The sequence below is a fragment of the Pseudopodoces humilis genome, chromosome 5 (genome assembly GCF_049639895.1).
Source record: "Pseudopodoces humilis isolate 2021_Gansu_Grassland_sample_001 chromosome 5, ASM4963989v1, whole genome shotgun sequence".
Classification (NCBI taxonomy): Eukaryota; Metazoa; Chordata; class Aves; order Passeriformes; family Paridae; genus Pseudopodoces; species Pseudopodoces humilis.
The window spans coordinates 40016209-40032507 of NC_142204.1; the positions used below are offsets into that span (position 1 = coordinate 40016209).

General features: G+C 36.9%; 1 protein-coding gene across 3 annotated transcripts in view; it reads right to left on the reverse strand.

Moving 5' to 3' along the window:
- HELB (DNA helicase B) overlaps window positions 1-16299 on the reverse strand; it is a 16851-nt gene continuing 552 nt past the window's right edge. Inside the window, exons 2-14 of one of the 3 annotated variants that reach the window (XM_088054746.1) lie at window positions 15603-15776; window positions 13846-14220; window positions 11319-11527; window positions 9176-10039; window positions 7972-8143; window positions 7053-7194; window positions 5987-6117; window positions 4856-4940; window positions 3852-3911; window positions 3030-3234; window positions 2253-2390; window positions 1619-2056; window positions 1-1122 (exon numbers count right to left, since the gene is read on the reverse strand). In XM_088054746.1, the coding sequence (XP_087910872.1) occupies window positions 1033-1122; window positions 1619-2056; window positions 2253-2390; window positions 3030-3234; window positions 3852-3911; window positions 4856-4940; window positions 5987-6117; window positions 7053-7194; window positions 7972-8143; window positions 9176-10039; window positions 11319-11527; window positions 13846-14122 (2811 nt within the window). In that variant the 5' untranslated portion in view covers window positions 14123-14220; window positions 15603-15776 and the 3' untranslated portion in view covers window positions 1-1032. The remainder of the gene's footprint in view (window positions 1123-1618; window positions 2057-2252; window positions 2391-3029; window positions 3235-3851; window positions 3912-4855; window positions 4941-5986; window positions 6118-7052; window positions 7195-7971; window positions 8144-9175; window positions 10040-11318; window positions 11528-13845; window positions 14221-15602; window positions 15777-16299) is intronic. The other 2 variants (XM_014249101.2, XM_014249102.2) reach the window with 2 other exon arrangements.

Below are 16299 nucleotides of genomic sequence, written 5' to 3' on the forward strand. Positions count from 1 at the left end.
TCACTTAAATATGTATTTTTATTTGTAACAAATAAGTATTAAACTGTAAAGTATTTTTGTACAAATTTAATACTTTAATAGCATGATATTTATCGTCTATGTTATGTTTTTTGAAATTCAAACTGTTGCAAATATTTGTATGGAAAAACTGTATAAATTGAAATAAACAGTGATTTAAAGACGTTAAAAATGAGGTAGAGTTTTTCAACTTCATATTTTTCCCAGTGTTTTAGAAAAAAATACCATTTTTATATTTGTGGCATACTTTTTCCTACCCTGAGTGAAAAGAAAAAATGTTAAAGGTAAGCAGGTTGTCTACATTTTAATGGACATCAGATGTTTAACAATCAATTTATTAATCTTGAAATTGCAGCAAGTCCTACAGTGCACATGAGAAAGCTGAAAGCGGAATGTTATTTGAACTCTGATTTGGAGTTTTGCTTTTCTTACCATGATCATCATAGATCAGCACAGAACTATTAGCTAAAGCAGCAATGGCAAGTTCTACATCATAGAAGAAGTTTTCTAAGTCACTGATTGCAACTTTCTTGTTATGTCTTAACAAGATTAAAATCCATTATCCATCAAAGCTCACAAAACCTACACCCCTTAGTAAACTGTTTGCTTTACTCAAGGAAACGATAGTTTTGGCACATCAGTAAGAGCATCTCATCAATACTGTAGCATTTGGAGATGGATAAATCTTGGTATGGACAGCTAGGAGTCTTAAAATCAAAATACATCCTTGTGTATTTTTTAAGAGAACATCTGGATCCTCAAAGACCTGTAAGTTCATTCTTCAGCAAAACAGAAGAATTACATGATTTTTGATTACCAATACACCAGTGAATCTACTAAAAATGAATCACTGAAAATGTAAATAAGAGGCGCAGCATAAAACAAGCTGTTCTTCATAGAACATGCAAAACCAATAAAGCCCTTGAAAGGCACCTGCATATTCAGCTTGTCCATCCCAAATATCTTGAATAGGTTAGGTAAAGGTTTATACCAAGACCAATTAATAATTGTCTGTTAGCTTTTGAAAAGCTTCCTAGGAATTTGCTGACCCAAACTTAGATTCTTAAGTCTGGAAGATCCAAGTGGAGATTCTTCTGCTGTTGTCTGTCAAAACAAAACAAAAATGTTACCCAAGTTTGAAACAGACCTAAAATACTTTAACTTCTTCAAAAAAGGCTCTTTCTCCATGAGCTCAGAAATTAGATGTAATGAAAAAAAAAAAGCATCTGTTAGTAGGTCTGACTTTATAAAAATCAATTTCAATTATTACATTTTATACACATCTCACAGCACATCACCTAAAAACTGACATTTGTGCACAGACCATAAGCTGATACAGGCTAAGCTGGTCAACAGATCACTCTGAGAGTAAAAACATGTATAAGTTTGTTAGTATTGACATTAAACCTTTTTTTCTGTATTAGCCATACATTACTCTGCAAAGACATCTGCCAAATTTGAGTGCTTCACCAATTACTGGTCAACTTGAAAATTATTAAATAAATATTAATAAAACATCGTAACAGTGCCCAGGTGACTTGCATTGGTGAAAGAGAGTGCAAAAGTTTGTTTTAAACTTTCTCAGTAAGGAGATACTTACAGGAGGTATTTTTGTAGCATCCTCAGATGCAGGAATTTGTCTTTTACATGGACTTTGCTGCAAACTGATTGTCTGCTCTTTACTGAGAACTGATGACCTCTCCTGTATCACGAGGTTACTTTGAAGTTCAGGTGGGTCAGGAGCACTTTGAGTAAGAGAAACAGACTGAGTCTCAAGCTCTTGACTTTGCCAGCACTTCATCAGGGAAGAAGATGTTTGTTCGGGACAGCTACTGGTTTCTGCAACTGCCTCTCTCAAAAACCTCTGCAAATGTGTTTTTCTGGTTATCTCCTTGTTCTTTACTGCTTTCCTGAGGTGCAGCTCCTCAGCTACGATGTAGACCCGGCAGCGTCCCCTGGTCACGGCTGTGTACACGTGCTGCCAGTGCTGCCGGCCCGCATTGCCAACCACATACACCACGGTCCTTTCCTCAGAGCCCTGAAACGTGGGAAAATGCTGGTTTTCAAAGGCTGATTTCCAGGAAATAGTTAAAAAAAAGACAAGAATGAGGAAGTTGGAGGCAACTGGGGACGCTCTCAAGAATATTTTCTATAGGGAATTCTAGTTTCAAGAATGTTTCTGATTCATTCATGAGTGAATACAGTGTATTACCTCACAGCTGCTGTGTTTTTACCTGGAATGTGTGAATAGTTCTGGCCCAGGCATGCTTTATGTGACACAACTTCCTCAGTGCCTTGTAGTTCACAGTGAATGTGGAGCCGCCGTACGTGCTGCTGATGGTCAGTAAGCGCTGCTTATCAATTTCTGCATCCTTAAAGAATAGCACAACACTCAGCAGTGAGCCTGGATCCGCAGCTGGAGCAATGTCTGTACTTCCCTATTCTAGCTTTCCCTGAAATTACAATACCTGCAACATCGACCAACTGAAAGTTTCAGAAGACACTAAACCAAATAAATTGCTGCCTTTCACTGACTACCTTGAAGGAAAACAGTTTTCACTGTTCAGGGATTACCCTAAGTACTGGTGCTTTCACTGCTCAACTCACTGAACCCAGCAAAAAAAAACAGTTTTTTGTTGCTGTTAACTTTTAGGCCAGCTTGGTTTTCTGCCAGAGAAAACTTTAGCTGTAGCATTACTCTTTACTTCAGACTATGTTAAACATTATCTGTTTCAATTACAATACATTTGAGTATTTACAGAATGTATTTACACTGAACACAATCAGACCAACTGAAACACATTGTACAAAAAAGCCCAGAATTGAGGTTTTTTGAATACTCTATCATACTTTGTCTTTTTCACATCTTTTGCATGATTGTTTAGCCAAACTAAGTATGTATTATGGGCTAAACTTATAAAGTGTGAATTGCTTTGTTTGGGGGATTCAGCAAGCAGTGAGTAATTTCCCACCAGGTTTTCTTTGTGCAAGTTCTTGCAGCAAAGACTTACCTCTGTAATGAAAAATATATCCCCATTGCAGAGTCGTTTGCCCTCCTCATCAGCCTCTGCAGTGAGTGTGGTTTCTGCACTTCTGCATTTCTGGCTATTAGGACCCTCTCTGACACCGCTGGCTGCCAAGAGATCCTTGAGATACACATTGCGTGTGCTGGCAATCTTGTCCCCGTTTTGAAATAGAAGTCGGTTCTTGTGGTCTCTGGGTCACAGAAAGAAGAAGGGGAAAATGTATTTACAAAGTGTGCATTTACCACATCTCAGTATTTTTTCTCTTTTCGCTCTCTATACGTGACCCAAATTGAAAAACTTTAATAATAATCAAAATAGCTAGGGTAACAGATTTATGTCTTGAACTTTTGTAAAACCATTTGGTAGAAAACAGTAATATAGAGTAGCAAAAAAATATTTCAGAATCTATTTAGAAATCATACAGTAGCAAAAAAAAAAAATTAACCTTATGGGTTTTTTTTCATGTTGCTTTTATATATAGATTTTGAATATTCAATAGTAACTTAAAATCTCAGAACTCACACAATGAATTTAAATGAAAAGCAGTTTACCACTGTTCAAAATGAGATTAAAGTTTATAAACTTTATAAATAATAAATAACTTTATAAATAATAAAATAAAGTTTATTTTATAAATTATTTATAACATAATCAGTTCTAGATGAAACACTGGAAGTTTTACAGTCTTATTTACAATGTTGTCCCGGCTTTCAAAACAAAAATTCAACTTCCAAAACTCTCAAAACCAAAAAACTTTCAAAAACAAAATTACATCGGTCACAGGAAAAGTGTGCAACACTGGCTTACCTGGTTAAATGATTTGAATAATGTTGGCAACAAAGTTCATTTATTAGATCACAATCTTGCCTAAATCAAAACAAGAACATGAACAAAATCACGATATACAAAAAATACAATTACAAGCAATGTCACATTAGCATTAATTTATAAATAATGGAAAAAGCCCCTTTTCTCTCTGATGATCTTCCACCATCTATTAAGAACAATTACTTATTCAGAGTTTAGAACACAGAGCAGTAAAGGAACAGTTTTGTCTAAATACCACAGAAAGTTTTTGCACTGTACACCTAGATTAGTTAGAGATGTTTTTACGATAAAGAAAATTAAAGAAAAACTAAAACCTGGAGAGATTATTTTCTGTGGATATATTAAAAACAGCAAGAAGATTTATTTGCTTTTTAAAGACCTGGAATTTTAACTTTTAAATGCAGCTTAAATACCTATAAATATATTATAGAAGAATCATACACAAAAATCACTTATAGCAGTATTGTATTAATAACAATTTAATATATAATGATAGCAGTATTGTACTAATATACAGTATTGTACCTGAATGCAGACTGGAGAAAAAAATTGATAATCAGAGTTACTCAGCATTCACAAATCACTTATTAGCTCACTGGGAACCTGTAAATAGTAGGTGTTTCTTACTTACTGAGAAAAGGTTCTCCACAATTAAAGGTGAAGGAGCTTTTTCCTAAAGTACCCCTTTGTGCAGAACTCAAGGTAATGGACTACTGGTACTAGTGCACTTTATCCCTTCCATCCCTTCAGTGTTTCTTTGAAGCCATGCATACTATTCATGCTCCTGTGATTACTAACTTCCACAATCTTTCTTCCAGGTGTCTTAGAGCCCTACATCCCACCCTTTTTATGTGATGAGTACTCCAGGTATTCAGCAGTTTTATGCTACTGCCACTAGTCTCTCCAGCTCAACACACTCAGCTATTTTTAGATTGTGGCTGCTAGCAAGGACTTTTTCAATGTCTGCCTGCACACTCCATTACCTTCTGAAAGCAATGAATTGTGACTGCTTGGCATCCTCCAATCCCGGCCCTTTTTTAAGTAAAAGCTTTATTGCAGTTTGTAGATCTGTTTTAAAAGACATAAAAAGTAAAACATAAAAATATTGAATTTAAAAAAGAAAAATATAATTCAATATGAAACTGTCTTGGCTTATTTATTGCTTTAATGACATCTCAACTTGTTTAAAAAACAGAAAAGAAACAAAACCCCCCCTGAAAAATTCCCACACAAAATGACACACCCCTCAAAGAAACAAATACACACCACAAAACACCCAAGAAAACATCATGCAGTTAATCCACTATTAAAATCTGAGAAACTAGAGTGATATGGAAAGAAACAAATTCTTATTTCTGTGTTAAACAACAAGTTGCATGGAGCATATTTCATGCAAAATAAGGTTTAGATACAGCACATTGAAGACGTAAAGATTAAATATTTTCAAGCTACAGACCTACACACTTGGATTTCACAGAAGAAATCTGCTTTTAGTATTCTGTTTGCTGAGGATTTTGCTAGAGTAAGGTAAGGTGATAGTGTTTGTACTATTATTTTTTTCCACGTTCCCCTTGAAGCTTTTTAATGCATATAAGAGAGGCCACTCAATCCACTTATACCCAATAAATGTCAAAAAAAACCAGTAAACAATGCCTCTAGCCCCGACCCCAAAACATGTTAAAAGAAATACTGGCATCCCTTCTTAGAATTTTCCTAACTCAATTCTACAGCTGGGAGCACAATCCTGTCCAGCACACCATACTGTTACAGTTGCTTTTTGCTCGAATGATTCGCCTCTGAATCGATTCTGAAAATCTCCAAAGGTTTGACGGCTCCAGATACAATATAAAAAGACAACCACATTCAATTACAGTGGTGGAAGCTGTCCCCCATTTCAAAGTCTAACTGGTGAGCTGCAGCTCTACAGCCCATTCTTTGCACTTACACGTCTTGCTGTGTGCACTTATAGAAGGCAAAAGACAAAACTTTGAATGTAGCATTTAAATTTATACCACAAAGCCAGACTAAAATATTCCCAAAATTTTTATTCCAGACAATAGTCTATGCTTTACCAAAGGAAAAATCAAGATAACAAACTGACTATACACACATACTCTCACAATTCCCGCCAGCAGGCAAAGCAATAAAAATAAATTTCTTTTCCGGGATTGGCATTGTCATTTCCTCATTCCAAGCAGAAACTTTCAGCACCTCATCAAATTCAGGAAGCTGCCGGTGAGAGATTCTGGACCAGAGCATTGGAGGGAAACCGGAAAGTTATTTTCAGTTAAAGAATTCCAGTGTATCATCATCTGCATCAGCCTAAATTCACCACTTAGAAATTTTTGTCATCTACACCACATGCCCTGGAAACTCTTTCCTCAGAGCACAACTTAATTTCATATTGAAAAAAATTGGTAGTTTATACTCTAAACCCTCCATCACTTCAGCAGATACTTAGTATTACCTATACAGTTCTTCCCATGGGAGCAAAATGGACTAAAACAGAAGTGTCATCAAAAAACAAGAATATTTGTAAAACACTTCTAGACATCTTGCAAATGTTCAGAATATTCTCAAATTCAATTAACATCAAAATCTAGATTTTGTTCTTAGAGGTTTAAAGAAGAAATCAAGTACTGATAGGAAACAGGATTATTTACAAAACAGAAGTAATGCAAATTCTGGAAACATTTAGACTCTTTAGGTATTGATACAGAAAAAAATAGAAAGAAACAGTGATGTAATGACCCTTGACATCTAAATTCTCCAAGCAATTCAGTCTGTTTTAGTTGTCACATTTATCAGCAATGTCTTTAAAGACTCTTTTTAGAGGAGCAATTGTAGGCCATTTTAGAAGGCATAGAGTCAGCTGTGCATTTACAACTCATTTAAAAACAACAGAGAGTATCTGATAGCATAATAGTGAAATACATCCCATAAAATTCAAGAGTGTTCCAGCACACACATTTTTTTGTCCAATATATCCTTCTGAAAAAATCTGTAGGGTTTTGTTGCTGTTGTTTTGGGGGTTTGTTTGTTTTTAAAACCAATGTTACGGATTTGGACTAAAAAATCTTAACAATACTACAGAGTCAAATCTGGATGCACTGCTATTTGCAGGTAAGAGGCCAAGCAAGAATTACAAGAATTCTTCATACACACATTAGGATATCCTACCTTGATGCATTATCTACAATTAGTTGTGATTCAGCTCTGTGGTTAGTTCGCAGTTCCACAGAAAAGCCTCTTGATTTTAGACCCTCAAAGATATCAGCTAACATGTTTCCTGGGTCTATGCTCGGTAGCTGTCTAGTATCACCTAAACAGAATGCATATTATTTTTTGTGAGAAGAAATAACCCAACATCTGTTGAAATTTGTCTTTAAAAACAATGAACACTAGAATGAATAAATACTCAAGCCTATACATTGTAATCTCCATCCTTAATACAATTCACATGTAATAAAACTTAAAAGAATCTAAGAAACTTTAGGAATAAGGTTGCAGTCTAGTTAAAGTTTTTTTTATACTCCTCACTCAGCCGTGCTTTACTAGCAAGTGCAAATCTCTCTGCCTGATGAGCACTGACAGTGATCACATCTTACTCAAACACACTTTGAAAGCTACATATTTAAAAACAAATACCATAAATGGCATGTCAAAAAGGAAACCTCTAAGGAAGCATAAAAATTTGACTTTACATTTCTTTGCTTTCCTTTTTAAATTAAAACAAGATGATCCTAACATTAAGAATTGCATGGAAACTCCCTCCTAACATACAATTCATATGCTAGCAATAGCTCCTTCCGATTTAAGGAAATCAGAAAAGTTTTCCAGTTGCAAGATGTAATAAGCTACCACATGGAAGTCAGGAAAAGACAAAACACTTCTAAACAATAACGGAAATACTGATACTTTCATACTGACCTTTGGAAAATTGTCTCTCTTATCTGACCTTAAGAAAGAGCAGAAGTATCTAAGTTCAGAACAATGTAACATTCTGAGATTTTTAAGATACTCTGTGGGAGCTGATAGTTACACTGTATATTGTGCATTATTACACATTGAATAATGTTAAATTTACTGTTTCACTTACCTAAAATAATAAGTTTAGCAAGCTGAGCATGCTCACGCAAGAGTTTTAAAACTAAACTAAGAATGTGTACAGACACCAAACTTCCTTCATCCACAATGAGAACCGTCACTGTAGAAAACTTCCATGGCTGTGCTTGGTCACTCCGCCTCCACGATTTAAAACTATAGATAATCTAAAAACAAATAAAAATAAAGCAGGCTCTGACACTAATCACTACTAAATTACTAAACTGTAAACTATGTTACAAAAGTAGACAGTGTGGTATCATCTAACGTATGTAGAGCTATTACCCGAAGTTCTGAACTTACACATGTAAAGACCCAGAAGACTCAACCACTCAGTCTTATTTTCCAGCTCAGTGAATACATTTCTAGCTGAGATTAGTGACACTGACTTACATAAAAGCAGTGTCTTTTTTTTCCTACAGGAAAGACACAAGGTCAACCATTAGGCTGCTCAGTAACAGAACACCTACTACAACTTGCTGTGGTTAATAACACCCAAAATTGCATGGGGAAGGGGAACAGGCAACTAACTATCCAGTCCCCGAAGATAAAATAAGCCAAAAGTACTTTTTCTATTATTATAATTTCTATTTATATGGGTTATTCCACAATTCCAATGTCTTCTTGGCACCTTTTGCTACCTAGAACGAGAGAGACTTGGCCTAATTTTATTAATAGAGTATGCTTTCTACTTTGTTCTATTAAATTCCACAATACCTAACATTAATTAAGAAAACACTATGCAAATGAAATTTCTCTCATTATTCAACCCCAGGCTACTGATCTTTTCATGCATGTGCTGCTATAATTGCTAGGCAACAGGATCCTAGAAAACAGCTCTACCACCTAGAAATTATTTTTGTCTTCATTAAAATGAAATGCAAAACTGAGAAAACCCGATGCCCTAGAGAAGCACAAGTTTCAGATGTGTATAAATAGTAAAGAAACCAAAGTTAGCAAATAACGTATTTCAAATGATTTAAGATTTCCCCAAAACATAATGCTGACTTTCAGATGCTGATAAGCTGTACTCAAGCATTAACATTAATAACAAAAATAGGCTACACATTTCTTAAGGAAATTTCAATAATGAGCTTCAGTTTTTTTTCCCCAAAACAAAATGGACAGTACCAAAAGGTGTTCTATAACCTAATTAAAAAAAAAAACCAACAAGAAACAAAACCCAGAACAAACCTTACCTGATGCAGCGTATATGCAGGAAGCTGTGTTTTTTCTCTCAAAAGACTTGTTGCCCTCCCTGTAGGTGCAGTGAATAGTACATTCAATATTTTTTTTGCATACATATTCTCTGATTCCCAGTGGTGATCAAATGTATTCCATTCCTCAGATGCATCTAAGTCTTCTTCAAAGTCCTTAGAAGCAGCTTCCACTTCTTTTTCCATCTGCTTTAAGTGACGAAAAAGGGAGCTAACTATTGTACTCTTCCCACAGCCTCCTTTTCCACTGATGATTGTGACAGGATTAGAACAAATTTTTTTTACAGCAATCGCTTGATCTTTGTCTACCTCTGTTCTACTTTGGATACCAGACATAGAGCCCACCTCCTTTTCAGAAAAGTGATTTTCACCATTATGATTGTCCGGATTATTTTCATCCATTTCATGTGCCAGGGTAATATCCATTTTGTTATCTACTGTTTCTCTTGGTGCCTCAGAAATGCTAAGTATCTTTTTCACATCCACATCCAGTTTCCATGTGTGGTTTGATAGAAGGTCACCTACATACATTGCAATATCTTTTTCAGATTTGTAAAGATGAGGCAGAAACACCAGCTTTTTCTCCTTAATCACTACATTCTGATCTTTCAAAAATTCAAGAGACTGCCAAACATGCTCAATGGACATGTGTTTGGATACAAAACGAGCTAATTCATCTTGATCTTCATATGTGTGTCCCATTTGTCTACAGCGTGTCTTGAGCTGATCATACAGAATTAATGCATTCTTCTGCAAGCCAGGAATCTTCCGGAGGAGATGTTCACACTGACAGAAGGTGGCCCATGTTGCCTCACAGTAAGGAAGGTTCAACTCCTTATACATAATCTTCTCCCCAAAAAGAGTAAAAGCAAACATAAATTTATTTCAGAAGTTGTTAGCTTCTTGCTGAATAGCATTCCTCATAGTAAATACAAATTGCAATTCAGAGGGTAGAAGTTTGCAAAAACGTACATACTTTTCATAAAGCAAAATACTTAAAAGTAAGCTGGAGTGATAATTCCTCTTTAGTCACCCTTCTGTAGGAAACAGAATTTTTTAAAATAAAAATACCTGGCACAGAAACTGGGTATTAGGGAGAACTCATGCACACCAAATAACATATTTTCATGTAAAGGTACACAAACTGTAGGGACAGAGCACAGGAAAACCATTAGCCAGAATACTGTACCCGATTCTGAACATGTTCAAGAAATATGCCACACTATGACAAAATAGTGAAAGATTGAGATATGCAATCATATTGCATATTGAGAGAAAGAAAAATTAAATTAACTTGCTCAGTCATGAGAGAAAAAGCTTAAGAGAGTCTTCAAGCAATAAAAAACTGCAGTGAGACTGCAGGTCCTTGAAGCAAGAGAGCAACAAGTCCATATTGCACCAAGGAACAGTCAAATTGGACATCAGGAAAATATTTTTAAATTATGAGAAACACTGGAATATATTTGCTACCCTGCTGAATCTCTGAAATTAGAGCTCTTAAAGACAAGTCAGAACATTCATCAGTAAAGCAGAGGGAAAACCAAGCACATTTTTGAACAACTAAAGCTGTAGCTCCTATGTGAGGTACGGGACTGCTAAGATGATGTGCAGCAGCAAAGCTCATGGCAAGCACAGCAAAGGAAAACAGGGAGGTAAGCAACCATTGCAAATTCCATTACAAAAAAACAAACTACTGGACCAGATGACCTCTTAGAGAGAAACTTATCTACCTTACTATGAAAGCACAGATACTGCTCTACATATTAGGAAAAGAAAGTCTCATTTACCAGTATAAAATTGAAGAGAACAGCTGAGGATTTTAAATTACCCAACTTTCGGCCCAATTACCTCAAACATTTCATTTTCTGTCTCTTGTAGAGAATACTAAACAAATGGTTGTAACAAAACCACTTTCAAAAATCTTCTGAGATTTATTCTAGACCAACTGGAAAAACAAAATCTTTTGCTAAAACTGAGTCCAGTACATCATCCATTTCCAAATGAACTATGCTTAGCCCCTACAAATGCCCATTTTATCAAGTGAACCCAACTAAAACAGCACTATAGTCTAATGCACCTCAAATGCAGCAAACACCATATTTTTACTGTACTTAATATTACTTACCCTGCTGAATCCAAGTTTCCATGGCTCATCCTCTAGTATCTCATCCAATTTTGTTACCAACTCATCAGTTACCTCCTCACCATCCACATCAGCCTTTCTTTGCCAACACATCTTATCTAACAGACAGCAAAAGTGGCGTGGCAGAAGAATCGGCAAGAACTCCAGTATTCTCGGAAAAGCCAGAGCTCCCAGTACCGCCTTTCCTGCAACTGCACGCACCACAAGCACAGCAAATTTTATGTGATATACAAAGACTGTTGCAAAGCAATTTACACTGACTCTGGCTTCACCCTTCTGCCTCCCTTATACATAAGACTTCACAAATTTCTCTCACTTTCTTATTTTTCATAACCCTTTTCATATTTTTTAAAAGTCTTTTTTCCCTGAACTGCCTTAAGAAAAAAACAGTGTAAACAGATGACATAAAACCAGCAACTAAATGAATTCACTTGGAAAATATACATATTATGCATTTGGTTTAAACTGCATACTCAACAGCATTTTGTAGAAAGTCAGTTCAGACCTCACCATGCCTGCCTCTTACCTAGAAGTAATTTTCATACAGATTTCATGTATTTCAAATGCAAAATACGAAAAGAGGCTTCTAAATTTGTAGTATCAGATCAGTAGAGGAACTTACCAAAAAAGTGCTCGCCACTGGCTTTCTCAATGACCCCAAAATTAAGCTATCACTTTCCCTGTTTACATCAGTCATGGGCTGAGAGAAAGGAATAATGGAACTGATTTGCTCCATATTTTGCTTTAAAGAAGTAATTTCAGAAGAAAGAAAATAAGATGTAAAAAGAAAGTGAGACTTTCAGAAGCTTTATCTCTTGGAAAAAATAGGCTATTTTTAAGTAAGTGTTAAGGAAAATTTAAAACACTAATTTTTCTCACTTAAGTATTTTTTTCTGATCACTGTCTTACCCTCATAAAGACAAAGATAAAACTTTTTCCCTTCTAAGCAAGTACTTAATTTACATGCAAATCATCAATACACACAATTTCTACATACAAAAAAATACCATAAAGACTTGAAGAAAAAACCAGTCAAGCCCATAACAATTAATGACAACCAAAAAAATTTACAATACTAACAGTAGCAACTGGTATAGGGGAAGGGTCTATGTTGCTCATGGATAGAGAAAGACTAAAGCTTAAAACATAGCAAATCAGTTTAAGCTAGATACTAGAACAAAACCACCAGCTACAAGAAGGATGAAGAGAATACATAAGCACACTGTGCAATCTTTTCTATCATTACAAAAAGAGAACAAAATGAGGCCAAAAAAGTCTACAGAACTCTGAATATTTTCCTGTCATTACACATGGGATTTGAAGTAGGGTCTGTTCAAGTCTAGCAGAGGCTCTGAACTCTCCTGTTACACATAATTTGACATCCAAAAGCATCATCTCCATCATCTGAACTGATACTGCTCAGTAAACCAAGTACTGGAAAACTTTGCTTGCTTACACATAACTGTAGATAGACCCAACCTGTCTGTACAGGTTATGGAAACAGATCATCATAGCAAAACAAGAGCTCTAATGCTGAGGGCACACCTCAGACATCCTGACCTTCTGTGTATTTCAGTGTTTTGCTTCAGACCAGCTAAGTCTGGTCCCACAGACTGAATACCCATTATAGATCAGAGTACCTCAGGAATGCAAGTAGAACACATTGTTTGGGTTTCATCCAGCAGGGATACAGTCAGTGCTCTCAGAGACTGCATCACAGGGAGGACAAGGGGGATGTCTGCTTCAAAAGCACACTCCTGATCCAATTTCTAACACTGAGGTGGTCACATTCATGTCACACACACCAACACTGCCCAAAACAGCATCCTCAGAAGTCTGAACTATCTCCATGTGGAGACATTCCAGTGCTTCCACAGTCTGCTCCCAGCCACACCAATCTGCTGACAGGCATGATTCAAACACACCTAGTCTATTTAGCACAGCTGATTAAGACTATGCTGAACTCCTTCACTGATCCCTGTATTACAGAGAAGCACCTATACTACTTTTGAACATGCGCAGTCCTAAAAAGCCATCGTCACCATGCTAAATTAGTGCTGAACCCATTTTTCAATAAGCCTTGTTATAGCTGAATAAGCTATATAGTTTATAGTATAAATAAACTATATAGGAAGTACCAGTGCCTTTGCATCATAGAATCACAGAAGCATAAAATGGTTTGGGCTGGAAGTGACCTTAAATGTCAACTAGTTCCAAACTCCTTCCACCTTCCACTAGACCAGGTTGCTCCAAGCCCCATCCAACCTGGCCTTCAGCACTTCCAGGGCTGGAGTATCCCTAGCACAGACAATTCTACTTAGACTACAGAATCCAGCAAAGTCTTTCTGTATGGCAACCTTTAACTGATCAGTTGTCCTACTGTCCTGAATTATTTTAAAATAAAAGAATCATTTGAATATACATTTCAAATGAATACATCTTAGTTTGAATTCAGTATATGAGATAGAATACCTTAAAAAACAATTAAAACAGCACAGGATATACCTACATGATTTTGAAACATAATAGAAGATGTCATAATCCTTGGTATCTATTTGGCTCCTCCTTGGCTGTAGCTGTGAAACTTGGAACTGTTTTAGTTTTTCTTCAAGATTGCTAAAACTCAGCACAAACTCCATAGGAAGCCAAGCAAAAAACTTTTCTTTCCAATTTTCAGGAACACCACATTCCTTAAGAAAGAGTGAAAATACTTGTCGGTTGTTTTCTTCTACATCAGTCTGCAGAAAATACGATGGATATCCTTGCACAAAGTACTTTGACCCCATTTTTTTAACTTTAACATTAACTTTCCACCAAGGGTCAACTAATGGAAAACGTCCAACTACTTCATACTGCTTTTTGGTGCCACATTCCTGTATAATAACTGAAAAAGAAAAACAAGTCCAGTGTTAACTGAGAGTCATAAAAATTAGAAGTTTCTGTTGATTAAAAGAGTTTTGTTGTTTCAATGTTTTTTTGGATTCAAAGGTGGTTCAAACATTTCTGTAAGTTGCAGTAGTAAAAGCAAAGCAGGGCTTTTCATAAACTCCTGATGCCAGTCTCTCCACTATCTAAATATCTAAAAACAAAAGTGAACCCAAACTCAGAAACAAGTACTAAAACTCCTTCTCTAAGCATGAGGAATGAACCTGGACTATGAATTTATTAATGTAATTAAATATGTATAATATTACGGTTTACTATTTATTCCAACTCAAGCTTACAACTGAATTTTAAACAGTTTTATCACAAAATAGTCTATCACAATGCCTGCATAATTTCACAGAATTACTAGGTTGGAAAAGACCTCCAAGATCATGGAGTCCAGCTCAGCCCTAATACCTCAACTAAACCATCACACCAAGTGCCACACCCAATCTTCTTTTAAACACATCCAGGGACGATGACTCCACCACCTCCCCAAGGCAGATCATTCCAATACATTGTTACTCTTTCTATGAAAAACTTTTTCCTAATATCCAACCTATATTTCCCCTGGTGCAGTTTAAGACTGTGTCCTCTGTTCTGTCAGATGCTGCCTGGAGAAAGAGACCAATCCCCACCTGACTACAGCCACCTTTCAGAGAGTTGTAGAGAGTGATAAGGTCACCCCTGAGTCTCCTTTTCTCCAGGCTAAACAGCCCCAGCTCCCTCAGCCGTTCCTCACAGGGTTTGTGTTCCAAGCCCCTCACCAGCCCCGTTGCCTCCTCTGGACACGCTCAAGTGTCTCAACGTCCTTCCTGAACTGAGGGGCCCAGAACTGGACACAGAATTCGATGTGTGGCCTCACCAGTGCTGAGTACAGGGGGAGAATGACTTCCCTGCTCCTGCTGGCCACACTATTCCTGATACAGGCCAGGGACCATTGGCCTTCTTGGCCCCCAGAACACACTGCTGGCTCATGTTCAGCTGCTGTGACTAGCACCCCCAGGTCCCTTTCCATATGGGCACTGTCCAGCCACACCATCCCCAGACTATAATGCTGCAGGGGGTTACTGTGGCCAAAATGCAGGACCTGGCACTTGGACTTATTAAACTTCATCTTGTTGGACTCTGCTCATCCATCCAATCGTTCCAGATCTCTTTGCAAAGCCCTCCTCCCTTCCAACAGGCTCCCAGCTTAGTGTCATCTGCAAATTTACTAATGAAGGATTCAATTCCCTCACCCATATTGTCATTAGAAATATTGGACAGAACAGGCCCCAGCACAGACCCCTGAGGGACACCACTGGTGTCTGGCCCCCAGCTGGATGCAGCCCCATTCACCTCCACTCTGGGCCAGACCATCCAGCCAGTTCCTAACCCAGCACAGAGTGCTCCCGTCCAAGCCATGGGCTGCAGTTTCTCCAGGAGTGTGCTGTGCGAGACAGTGTCAAAGGCCTTGCTGAAGTCCAAATAGAAAACATCCACAGCCTTTCCAGCGTCCACCTGGTGTGCCACCTGGTCATAAAAGGAGACCAGACTCTTCACATATGTTTGTATACCAATCATTTCCCATGACTGAAACCACCAAAATGATAAGGAATTAATATAATAAATTCTCAACATTTTGTATGACCTGGTTTGCCTCTTCTTTGCCTTCAAAAAAATAATACACCATTCCCTGATTGACAACTGAGGACCAACTGCTATGACCAGAACAAAGTGGGCATCTATGTTTAACAGGGCCTCTTCCTCACCAGGACAGCTCTGTAATAACTTTTTCATTTCTCCCTGGCTATTTAGCCCAGTTTAGCCATTTTAAAAACAACTTGCAGATAAAGCACTTTTTAGGCAGAGGTTATTTCAACTTCACCTACTTTTCTAAACTCCAAGTATAAAGTAGGAAATTAACATAAAGTATCAACACTCATATGTCATCAAAGAAAAAAAAAAAAAACGCGATTTTTTCGTGTAAAGTAACTTGAATGTGAAAACCTTATGTTTTCTTACTGTTGCAATCCTGTGCCTGTAGAAAAGCACA